Genomic DNA, 13,109 nt, shown 5'->3' with positions numbered 1-13,109 from the left:
TTTGAATCCAGCAGCCCTTACTAGAATTATTCTGTGTGTAGAGTGACTCCAAAAACCCTCCATCCATCCATCCCTCCCTCCCGCATCCATCCCCTCCTTCCAGCTCTCTCTTCTATCTCATCCTCCTTTCATCTTCCTCCAATCCCCACTGCCTACAGACAAAAGAAACCACAGCCAGACTCAGGGTCTTGGTTTCACTGAGCCGCTTTTTGTTGCTGTGCCCTGGGAAATAAACAAGGGCTTTCTTCCTTCATCCCAGCCAGAGAGACAGAGGGAGAGAGAGCCGGGGATCTAGGAAGAAAGGCACAGGCAGGGAGGGAGGGAAGGACCAGGGAGAGGAGGGAAGAAATATAAAGCAAGACAGATGGGCAGAGGTGATAGGCAGATGTGGCTTAGGATTTCTTACTGTGCATCTTTATGTAGGTGCAGTGAGGAGTTAAAGGCAGATGCTTTGGACATGAATGAGCTCTGAGGGAATTTCTGCAGTGTGAGGGGGTTACACAAGCTGTCAGGTAGGAGAGGGAAATGAGTGTGTGTCTGTGCCTGCAGTGAAGGATTGTAGCAGTGTATTCTGTGCGTCCTCTATGGAAAGACAATGTGCATGTGTCTAATTCAAGGCAATGATGAATAATGTGATCGCTTTGCACTTGCTGACACCGAGGCGCATAGCAAGTGCTGTTATTGTATATTGAATGTCATTCTGGTGATGAATTCCTGACAGGTAGGATGAGAAGAGTCAGCTCATCTGCAAAGTAGGAGGACTGGCAGGCACGCATGTGTGCATGGACAGCTTAGCACTCTTGTCACCTCTGGGCTTTTTGTTTTTATTGGTGGACTCTGGCTTCATGTGCATTTGCATCCAGCATAGGGGAAGTGTGCATTACATGTGATAGGTAGACCGTGTGTGTGTGTGCAGATACTAAAGGCTCTGCGTGCCTGCAGCTAGGAGACAGGAGGAAGTATTGGAAGACTAAAGATGGCTCCTGCCGGTGCTCTCTGGGTGCTGCTGCTGGCCGGTTCCCAGCTCCTGTTAAGAAGTGGAGGAGAAGAGGATTCGTCCAGGGAGCTCGAGTGCAAGATGAAAAGCATCACCGTCTCGGCTCTCCCCTTCCTCCGAGAGAACGACCTCAGCATCATGCACAGCCCCTCTGCCTCCGAGCCCAAGCTCCTCTTCTCCGTCCGGAACGACTTCCCGGGGGAGATTGCGGTAGCTGACGATCTGGAGAACACAGAGCTGCCTTACTTTGTGCTGGGTAAGTGTGTAACCTGCTTCCTTTCACCCTTCACACACGCTACCCGCATGAACCTGTGCTGTGTGTCGCAGGGAATCCATGCTAATAAACACAAACATACATTTTCTGCAGCTGCTGTACCAGGCCCTACAGGATGCTGAGAGTAAATATATACGTTGCTTTTTTTGATCAGGCATTTGGAAATCCAACAAACGCAACTCCACTTTTGAGTTGAAAGAAGGGAGGTGTGTGGAGTGCATAAGCTACACTCACTTCTGTGTGCTTCATACTCCAGCCTGCTGTTGATATGTCCTAGTGGGATGTACCTTCCAGACCCATAACAATTTACATATCTGTTGGTGTATTGTCCAAAATTGGGCCAACACGTTCATAGGAGTGCTAAAAATTCTGTAAAATCCAGTACCCCTTATTAACCAACCAAATCTCAGCTTTCTTTAGCCACAATAGTAAAAAAGGATGAATTCTGATAGGTGACATTAGGCTCTTGCACTTTGTACGTAGTTGCACTTTGTACTGTCCTATTAAATGAATCCACTGGTTCTGGAAGGAGCGAGTCTTGCGCTCAGAACTATGCACCAAGACTCAAAAGTGGCAGATGTAGAACATTAAAGTGAGCGCAGTTTCCACGCTGCATTCAGCTTGCCCTGTCCCATTGATCTCCACTGATGTTTAAAGTGGAGATGCCCTTTAAATTTCAGTATAAAGTCTGTCTCTGCTGGGAGCCTGTGTCCTGCATCCACTCTCATTTTAAATCTGTTTGGTTACAGCAAATTGTAATTATCTTGTTAATCAGCTTTATTCTGTTGAATCTGTACTCGAGCAGCCTGACACTTCTGAGATGAAAAGCACATCTGCCTTAGTTCTATGCTCCAGATTTGGCCGGAGGCGTGCTTGTTAAATTGGGTCGATTGATGTGTGAAGTTGGTCCAGAGGCCAGAGAGAAAAATGTCCACTTAAGAGCATCGCAATTCTCATCCCAAAATTGTCCTCTGAAAATGTAATGATAACAGGCTGAAGGTTACATTGGAGATTTTTTTTCCATCAGTGAAGAAAACATTGCCTAAGTGATAAGTATCTCATTCCGTGTCACACAAGGCTCCTAAGGCATTTCCTTTCTACTGTAAGGAGCAAAGATTCAGGTCAGTGAGGACATAGGACAGTTATCTCACTCATTCATGGTGGATAAGTCACTTATTATTCCAGTGTAACTTTCTAGACTGCTACAAGAGTCGAGGTTCGACTACATCTAAGTGGTTTGGGTGGATGTCTGTTGAGAAGCAATTGCAAGTCTTAACCTGCACATGTGTTGGCCAATTTATCATCCGCTATAAACTAATCTACGGTAGATCTTTTCTGCTTGTAATCAAAAAAGCCTAAAGTTATCTGTATATTAAATGGCTGGGATGCATGATCGGATTGGTCAAGTTTTTAGCTCTCAGATGTTGCTTTGACTGTCACCAGAACAAAAGGCATGGTTGTCAGCTGTCTTGACCACTTTTGTGGATGGTCAAATCTTCTACAAATTGGACTGCCCACAGCTGAGAATGAGAAATTTGACTGTAACGTGGTTAGTTTTAAAACATAACATGCCAATGGTTAGGTGTTTAGGTAGTGGCAGATAAACTTGGCCAGTAGGTTTTAGAGGAACAGTTGACTGGCCTAGTTGGAATTTATTGGCAGGTCACTATGTTTCTAACTCACATAAGCACAATGGGGGTTTTGTTTGATTGCTTTTTTATCACTTTCCTCAACTACAAGAACATGCAGGCGTGGGCTATATGAGTGTGCACATACATTAGATTATAATTTCTGTGATAAGATTATGTCCACATGTCTTATGGCTAGCTTTAAATCAGTCCACCAAAATACAATATTTCAACTATAGAAGTTGAGGACTCTGTTTGGCTCTTGGAGTTTCCAACAGTAAGATCTCCTTTTAGCCTTCCTCATTCTGCCTCTCACTTTAATGGCATTTTTACTCACTGACCACAACCAGAGTAGTTTCTTTCTGTCTACTTCGTTTTAATTAAAACAAATTAAAACAAATCATGAAAAAATGAATCTATCATGAAAAAAAATACTTCAATACTTTTACTTTACTTCATAATACTTTACTCTTACTTGATGACACTAACCCAGAACAGGCCTGCAGATAAGACTATATCACTCTTCTGAACTGTATAACTGTTTCTGGCCCAGAAAGTAGTGAAGGCAGAGGATCAGCATAACACATATCAATATCAGAGTTCAGCAATGGCAGTCCTGTATTTCCTCCATGACAGCTGTTAAAAGAGAACTAAAGTCAAACCTTTTTTTGGCTTTAGTCCTCTTTTGGGTCAAAGGAATACATTTACTAATACAGGTGAAACTCGAATAATTAGAATATCGTGCAAAAGTAATTGCAGTAAGTGCTGCAAAAGGGGCCCAAACCAAGTGCTGAGTACATATGCATGCTTGTACTTTTCAGAGGTCCGATATTGTTCTATGTACAATCCTTGTTTTATTGATTGCATGTAATAATCTACTTTTTTGAGGTTGTGGATTTGGGGTTCTTGGGGTTGTCATGAGCTGTAAGCCATAATCATCCCAATGATGACAAATCACGGCTTGAATTATCTTGCTTTGCATGTAATGAGTCTATCTCATATATTAGTTTCACCTTTTAAGTTGCATTAGTGAAATAAATGAACTTTGCACAATATTCTAATTATTCGAGTTTCACCTGTATACTCCAGTGACCCAAAGTCAGTATCTCGTGGGTCACTGCCTGCTATGTGCTGACAGTGCAGCGCTGCACTGCAGCCAGTGAAGATCCTGATAATATTGTCAGGATCCATCCTGCCGCCCAATTGACAGCTGGCTCTGCCTTTCTAGAGCCAGAGCCAGCTGTGGCCGCTCCTCCCCTGGCTGTCCCTCCAATGAGTGCTGGAGGAACAGAGAGGGGAGGGGGGAATCCCTGCAGGGAGCAGGAATGACAGTCAACACTCTCTGCAATGAGAAGACTATGAGCTTATCAATCAGTGGTTTGTGATCACTCAGCTCTCGATATATAGACACCTGCAGTGTCAGACAACGGCTCTAAGTATTGGGAAGAGTACATTTTACTCTCCCAATACTTCTCCTTTAATGACAAATTCATTAAACACAGACAGAAAAACACTCACTTGTAATGGCGGCTGCAGCTGGCCAGACCTTCAAATTCAAGTGCCAGGTTTGTACTTTTTTGACTCCCGAAGAATGATGAGATGTCGCAGGGTTTATCTTTCAGTTTTGGGTGGACTGCCTATTTAATAAGTGACCCAAAAAAAGTTGGATAAAAAGAGCTGTTTAAAACAAACCTGTGCCTTGCTCATGCAGGGTGAAAGAACAGGTTCTCTTTAATCCTGACCTCCTCAGCAGCACATACTTTTCTTCCTTTGAGTCACATGCTTCTTCATACCTGGAGGTAGAGGGTATTCCCTTTGGCTTTCATCACTAAATGGAGGGAAGAAACAGTAGGTTTATTTGACTGGGGATGGGGAGGGTGTCTCTATTACTCTGCCATTATGGGCCAAAACACAACTACGCTTTAAACTTTTTAGAGCAAAAAACTGCTTTCCTTTCCTAAAATTTCAGCCACCCTAAAACTGATATTTTTATTTTGTACGGTGCCGGAATCTGAGTTCTTGGCCTGCACAGCTGCCCTAGCCATACAGAGAGGCCCCCACTGGGTAAGGAAAAGATACAGAGGGAGTAGAAACACCCTATATGCATGGAAACACCCCAAACATACCTCATAGCATCCAGTCCAATCACAAGCAGCACCTGTCCTTGCAGAGAGCGGCCCTATATGGCCGTGCACGCCGCACAGATCTGTATGGGCCGACTCTTAGGAGTGTGAATGAGGATTCACACTGACATGTCACAGGAACGTGTGTATTAACACAATGCAGAATAATGCACATTACATGTGCTACTGCGTTGTGATGCCTTTCCTTTTGAATAGCACTCCAACGCAAGGCAATGCACAGAAACAGAAAGGTCAGAGTTTTTGCCTGTTACGGTGCATAGGCAGCCCATTTATTTCAGTAGGCTGCCTCAATGTAACACAAATAAATCTGCAACATATTGGGGGGAATTTATCAAAACTGAAGATGACAGAAACTGGAAGAGTTGTCCTTAGTAACCAATCAGCTTCATTTTCAAAGCTTAACTGAACAACTGAAGAGAGAAGCTGGTTGGTTACTATGGACAACTGCTACAGATTCTGTCAATTCTGGTTTTGATAAATCCCCCCCCCCAATGTGTGCTGAGATGCAGTGCAAATAAGCAATTGGGCCATTTAACTGTTGCTGTACGTTCACATGCATTGCATTAAGGCAACACACCCCAACACTTTGGTGGGTGACATCAACGTGCAACATAACATGTGTTAACACACTGCAAATAAGTAAATGGGCCACCTGACTGTTGTGACGTGTTAACATGCATTGCATTAAGGCAGCACACCTTAACACTTTGATGGGTCACATCAACATTCGACATAACGTGTGGTGGAGCCCCTCAAAAAAGTAAATGGGCCGCCTGACTGTTGTGGCTTGTTAACATGCGTTGTAATAAGGCAGCACACCGGAGCATGTTTGTTCATTATGTTGTGCTATAACTATGGGGAAAAACACTGACCCCATAGTTCTCCTTTAAAAGTTAGTATTACGTGTTGACATGTGTTGCGGTAACGCACGGTAAAATGCTTGTTTTCTGTGTATCACCACAGCAGTCTGTATCAGATCTAAAACTGACAGTTTATTCCACCCCAGTGCTTTCATATGGCTCAGGGACTCCATTGGTGAGTTATCAGGTCTGTAGGTCCTGGGTCTGCACATACACTTTGTTCATTGTAAGGGTTTTCGCTATTAGATTTTGTATTCATCTTCTATCATGGGGGTTGCAGCAGGAATAGCTGGAACCCAAAAAGGAGGGTGTGGACAGTGGGACACCCAAAACTTCCAGGTAGATCCGAACGGAGTCAGGAATTTTTGCAGGAAGGTCTTTCTGTTGACCTATAAAAAGACAGCTGCCAATGCAGCCCCTCAGACTCTACCGAAAATATCAGTTTTTGTGTGAACGAGCCCTCTGCTATTTTCTAATTAAATATCATCGTTTTTTTATAATACCTAATACCAGTGTGCAACTGAAATTATACTACTGTCTGAGCACAATGAGCCAGCACTTAATTGCAGAGTTTACACAAACGTTTCTCCTGGTGAATATGCTTTTGGAGTGAAGCGTGTTGGGAAGGGGATGTTTATTGGAAGTTACCTGAGAGCTATGTATATGAAATGGATACAGAGGAAGAGAAGTGAACTCCTAGAGGTTATGTATGGGAAAATAATCCTCCCCCTTTCAATTGCCTTTAAAGTGTTTGTAAACCCTAACAATGAACTTTCCTTATTTGCTCCCTTGTAGTCTGTTAAATATGTAGTTGAAAGCATTTTGTTCTATAAGTGCAACACAAGGCCTGTTGATCCTTCCAGAAATACAGTGAACTGAACTGATAATCACCTGTGCTCTTTGGTGACTGTTATAATTTAACATTGTTTATAGCTCTCTCTGTGGACTACAGAATACCCCCTCTCCATTTTATAGAGAAGAGACTGAGGTGAGGTGTTCTATAATCTCAAAACACATCCTGTTCTAGAATGACAATGATTCTCCGTAAATACAGTACAGTGAACAAGCGTTGTCACCCTAGGACAAGTAAAGGTTTGGGGCTTTTGGACAGTGAAGGTTTGGGGCTTTTGTTCACACTGGGTGCATTGAGCTGCTTTGATCAGCTCAACACAAAGAAAACACGTTCAACACTGCACATATATGGTGTGTCCTGTTCACACCTTACATGTGCAGTGTTGAACGTGGTGTAAAAATGCAGCATGTCTGTATTATTACACAGCACAATGAACGTTACCGCATGTCAACGCATCACTGTGGTGCATAGAGTTGAACATAATGTAATTTTGTGATATTTTATTAAAGAAGAACCCTGGGCAAATAAAATCTTAACCCTTGCAGTGGGGCTACCCCCGCACTGCAAGGGTGCAGTGCTCGTTTTGACTAGGGAGCTAAAATAAAAGTTATACTCACCCAAAACACAATCCTGACTGGCTGGTTGATACCTTCAGCCCCTCTCCCTCTCTGCTCCTGACGGATTTGTCCTCGGTGTCCTCACGTCTTATACACAGAACCTTATACCACCAGAGCGGAGGGAGAGCGGGGCTGAAGGGACCGGTTGACAGCCAGCCGGGTTCGTGGTTCGGGTGAGTACATCTCTGTTATTTTAGCTCCCAAGGCAAAATGGGCACTTAACCCTTGTAGTCCGGGGGTAGCCCCACTGGAAGGGTTAAGATTTGATTTGCCTGAAATTCTTATTTAAAGTAAAAAAAAAAAAAAACAGTGCACATGTATTATACAGAGCGTAACCCTTGCGCGTTTAACTATCAGCTTAAGGCACTCTATTTTAAGCCATGTGACTGCAATTTTCACATTTCATTGGACACAGATGAAACTAATTGTCACTTTTTTTTTAAGGATATTTATCCTGCTGTGTTAGCTTTGTTAATGGAACATAAAGGGGGGAATTTATCAAAACTGGAGCAGACAAAATCTGGAGCAGATTTGAACTGCAACCAATTAGCTTCTCTCTCTCATTTTCAAATCTTACCTGAGCAAACTGAAGAGAAATGATGATTGGTTGCCATGGGCCACTGCTCCAGATTGTGCCTGCTCCAGTTTTGATAGATTCCCCCCAAAGTGTGTAACTGGTAGGATCACCAGGATGAAATAAAAGAAAGGAAGGGTAAGCTGCAATATATTACATTTTTGTCCTTGGGTTTAGATATTCTTTAATAAGGATAGAATGAAAATAAGAAGAAGAAACGTATAGAAGTGATGTTTATTAAACGGAAACATAGTATCCTCTCTGCTTTGCTGTTACTCCTCTATACAGCTGTAATATACAATAAATATGTATGTTAATGAGGGAAAAAAGCAACGTTTTAGTCTAGAGGGTAAAGAGATGCTGTAATGGTGAAGACTGTCATCATCATTATTGCTGCAAATTAAGCAGATTACTTTCCCTGTGCAAGCCATAATAATACAGATAGACATTTACAAGACTTGTCTTCAATTTCTTGTTAAAATGTACAGTATATGGAGAATGAAGGGAAGCAATATTACAGAGCCAAGGGGGTGGACCCGGGAATTAGAATGCCAGAATCACTAAGATATATAAGATTTCAGAAGGCAATCTAACCTGTCGGCATACACACACAACTGACGCCTTGAATGGCCTACCAGGTCCCTAAATACTGACTTTCTTCTCACCCTTTAATAAAATAACTGTCATATGCATCGGACGGCAAGAGTTTCCTTCATTCCACGAAAAAGTAAGGGTACAATTCAGCCAAGGAGCCAGGCTTGGCCAGGGCGGTCCCATTAATGAGGCAGCCTCAGGTGGCATCTCTTTGAGTCACGTGGGGGGAAAAGCAGCAGGCCAAGCGGCATGTTTGTTGTATACTGGCCACTCTGCTGCACAATGTTTGCAGGGTGCCTCCCACCCGCCAGAGCGTCCCAGGTTGCTAAGATCCAGCTGTTAGCGACCTGGGATGCTCTTTTTGGAATCCTGCCCAGTATCTGGCAATCAGCGATGCCATTGTTTGCCAGGAGCTTGGTCAAGACAATGGCCAAAGCATCCCAGGTTGCTAAGAGTCGGCCGGGGAGATGCAGAGCCTGCAGAGAGCAGCATCACTTTCGGCAAAAGGGCTAGGGACACCACTGGGTATGTCTTTGTATACACTTGAGGACAGAAGGACATTTTTGTATTCTTCTATCAAAGTTGACAATCCCTTTAACATTTTTTAACACTTTTGATTAGCAAGGCCCATCTTTCATAAATTCACATACAGTATATAACATGACATAATAAAGTACAATCATTTTTCCATGCAGAACACCTGATTGGCTCCCAGTCCTGCCCTCCCTCTCCTAGTCTCAGTGTTACTGAATAGGGGGATTTAGCAGGGTCATACCATGTCATATTCAAATTTGGGGTCTGCTTTATATGCAGGACTGCTTTTAAACTGTTCAGGACATCAAACAAGAGAAAGTAAAGAGGGTTTCATATTTTCTGAACTGTAAAGAGTCTCATGACTCCTCACAACATCCCCAGCACCCTATTGAATGTAACCACAAATGTCCAGAGGTCAACAAAAGAAGCAGCAAAATAAGGAAATCCTTAATCTTGCTTCCCTGGTCACTGGCCCACATGTGTTATTATGGTAAATAGAGTATCCTTTTTTGGGACATTTTGCCACTAGGGTCCCTAAGAAATATTAGAAGCCACCATTTGGGTCAACAACGACGCAGAACTCAGAACTAAAATCTAATTTTTCAAAGGAGATGACCTTTATTTCTGAAGTAAACATTGGTATCATACTTTTAGTTTTCTGTTACTCATGCAGATATAGCAATGTATTATGCCTTGCCCGATGCTTTCTGATGATTACTTTCTGCACTTATGAGGAATTTACGAAAACAGAAGCTTCACTTTCATGTAGGGATGCAGCCTACAGGTACACTTGGCCTAGATATTCCTGGTTTTGAGATCTTTGCATGTCTGTGAAAATTTGTTTCCTAACTAACACGAGCAAAACAGCCAAGGACTATGTTATTTAGACCAACTGTGTGTGTGTGTGTGTGTGTGTGTGTGTGTGTGTGTGGTGTGTGTGTGTGTGTGTGTGTATATCCTTCTTTTTAATAGTGGTTATTTTAAATTTTGTTTGTACAGTATTTTTAATTTTTGCATTACAATCCCTGATACATTTTGTTTTTTCCATTCTTGCTAAATCATTACAAAAGGAGTCACATACATATGTGCAGAATGACAACTCATGTGTATATGTGGTTGTTGTTCTTATTGTCGTACTTTTCTGCATTCCATAAAAACAGAAGAACAGAGGAGTCAGATGAACATAATAAACCCCCCTACCTTCCCAACTTTCTGAAATGAGAAAGTGGGACACGTTTTAGTTCACACAAATTGTATAGGTAAAGGACATACCCCTGACACAACCCCATTTACACGGATCATGAAAAATGTAACCTGCCGGTGATTTATTTATTTTTTTACCAATACATTTTCTATATAATGGCCTTTGTCAAAATAACAAATGTAATTATTGAGTGGTTCAAAGAGAACTATAGGGTAAGTTTTTTCCCCATAGTTCTCTTAAGGGTCACGGGATGACATATACTAATCTCCTCCCGTGTCCCAAAGCTCAGTGTATCGCGGCTATTGAGAGTGCCGCAGCCGGGACGGATCTGGACAATACTGTTGAGATCCACCCAGCTGCTTGAGTGACAGCTGGCTCAGCGCTGGAGGATCGGAGAGGGGAGGGGGGAATCCCTGCGGGGAGCCGTGACTGACAGTCAACCATCAATGCAGGGAGACGATCAGGAAGTGAGCGGATTGGCGGCATGTTTCTGCTCACTTCCCGATCAATAGAGCCAAACTGTGACAGCTTCTTTGTCACAGGTCGGCTCTAACTATGAGGATGAGTGGAAATCACTCACCTCATAGTTCTCCTTTAAATGAAAAGTTTCGTGCAGTATAACATTTTAATAGTTAAATAGTGTACTTTTTATAGCGGTCTATACATAATACCAAAGGGAGGGAGAACTGAGGGGGAACGAGGGACAGAGGTATTTGGCTTCAACAGAGATTCATGCCCTACAAATATGGGACATTTAGGAGCTATGCAAACCGTGAGATTCTTTCTTTTTGTTAGACTTGCTCTAATATTAACTTCAAAGACCTGGTCATTTCTCATATCCTCTTAACTCTGTTGGATCTTTGAATTGCACACAGTTTTGCTGGTGCGTCATAGAATTTGCAAGCATTAATAAATCATCCATGTAAGATAAAGGTCACTGGTGCTGCAATGTGAATATTTTGTGGTTCACAGTAAAGGTGTCTATAGGCTTTAGAGAATGTTCACACCATCCAGCTATTTACATTTGGATTAGATGACATCTGTATGCGTGTAGGCTCTGTCCCAAGATATCCCCTGTCCGAGGTTTGTCATAGGGAGATTCAAATAGGTGGATTGTATTATACCTGGCCCTATTGTGTTTCCCCAAGACAGGCCAGAACTAGGGCCATCATCTAGGGCCATTGCTCCTACCTCCTACAAATTAATCAATTTCAACAAAAGCTTTTATTTCCAGCCTCATTGTTAATATTTTTTGTATTTTAAAGCTGAAGCCCAGGCAGATATAAAAGACACAAGTGAATGCAACTTTGTAATCATTAATACATCCTTAAATTTATTTATTTTAATGTAAGCAGTGCAAGTACCTTGAAGTGTCACTAAACCCAATCCAAAAGTCAAATATAATACTCCTTACAGTGCCTATAAATGCTCATCTACATACCTTTCAAATATCAAGGTCAGATTGCATATGATTAAATATATTTATATCTGCTCAGCTGATTTCCTTGTTGAGGGTAGCTACACTGGCATTACATCAAATCCCAGGAGACCAGTAGCCAATGTTCCTTAAAAATTACAGCTATTGCCTAACATTTGAGGATTTCTCAGTGGAGTTGGCTCCAAAAGAATCCTGCTGTCTCCTGAATTGGACAGACTGGCTCCTGAATTCCATATTAATTTGTCCACCCCTACATTACATGGTCTCCCTGTATGTGGGATGTAGTCACCCTCCTTGGTGTGTTCACACTATAAACTACATTCCTATCTGCCGATGTATCCAGCTTCGGCCTCTATAAGCTGTTTGCATTGAGAAATGACTTCCATTCATTTGAAATGAAAATACAGCCCATTCATCAGTGCCCCTCCCACATAGCACCACAATTAACTATAGTAGATGTAGTCAGTGTATGCACAGCACATGTCCATAATACACGTGCACTGCTCGTAACACAAAACTAGACGTTCGGGAAAGGCTTTTCAGTGGATAGTGCAATGAGGGAAGAATCAGTATTCGGAAAAAAAAGGTAAACATTGTTTACTTATTAAAATACAGGGATGTTGCTTGATAAACGTTGGAAAGGAAACTTGTCTTTAGCTGGAGAGTTGAGTGACACTTTAATTTGACTTGCCAAAGGCAGATATCAAGAGAGATTCAGGTACTTTACTACTAGATGACTAGTACTAAGTAAAAATACATTTAAATATTTTTAAAGGAATATACAACTGTATTAAATGGTGTAAATTAATTCATTATTTCTGATGAAATGTTTATTTCTGCCCCGAGTTTAGCTTTCATGGATTGAAATGTCAAAGGCTGACAGACTCTTGACTACATTTCCATACAAGTGACATTGAATGGAGATCTGCATCTGACCTGTTCTCACATTTAAATAGAGAGATAGACTCTCTGGAATCTAAGTGGAAGTATTTGGTTTTCTGATAAGCAGAGTGAAATCCTCACCCTCTCTGTATCTATAGTCATTGTAATGAAGAGAGTAGCTTGTAGACAACAGTCCTGAACTTTCATAGTATATAGACATCACTTACAGACACTTCAATTCCTCCTCATGTATAACAATCCTCGGTTGATGCCATTCAAACTGTGTCACATCTGCCTTTCACTTACTTGGCTCCATATTAAAAAAGATCAACCGATAGAGCAACATTTGAACTGACACCTTTCTCCTTTGAGCAGATTATTGGAAAGCTTACAGTTAAACCCTACAAGACCAATAAGCCTAAACTACAAGCTGAGTTATATTTACACATGAATGGAAATATCTCAGGGGCTTATCATTAAAGTGATACTAAACCTAGTAAAACCTTAAAA

General features: G+C 41.9%; 1 protein-coding gene across 1 annotated transcript in view; it reads left to right on the top strand.

The window, feature by feature from the left end:
- Positions 1–205: 205 nt before the first annotated feature.
- The window catches only part of ASTN1 (astrotactin 1), a 436,540-nt gene continuing 423,636 nt past the window's right edge, over positions 206–13,109 (top strand). The window contains exon 1 of the mRNA XM_018575081.1: positions 206–1,253. Within this exon, the coding sequence (XP_018430583.1) occupies positions 977–1,253 (277 nt within the window). The 5' untranslated portion in view covers positions 206–976. The remainder of the gene's footprint in view (positions 1,254–13,109) is intronic.

The sequence above is a fragment of the Nanorana parkeri genome, unplaced genomic scaffold, assembly GCF_000935625.1.
Source record: "Nanorana parkeri isolate BGI_ZX_2015 unplaced genomic scaffold, ASM93562v1 scaffold52, whole genome shotgun sequence".
Taxonomy (NCBI): domain Eukaryota; kingdom Metazoa; phylum Chordata; class Amphibia; order Anura; family Dicroglossidae; genus Nanorana; species Nanorana parkeri.
This window is presented reverse-complemented; position numbering and strand designations above follow the sequence as displayed.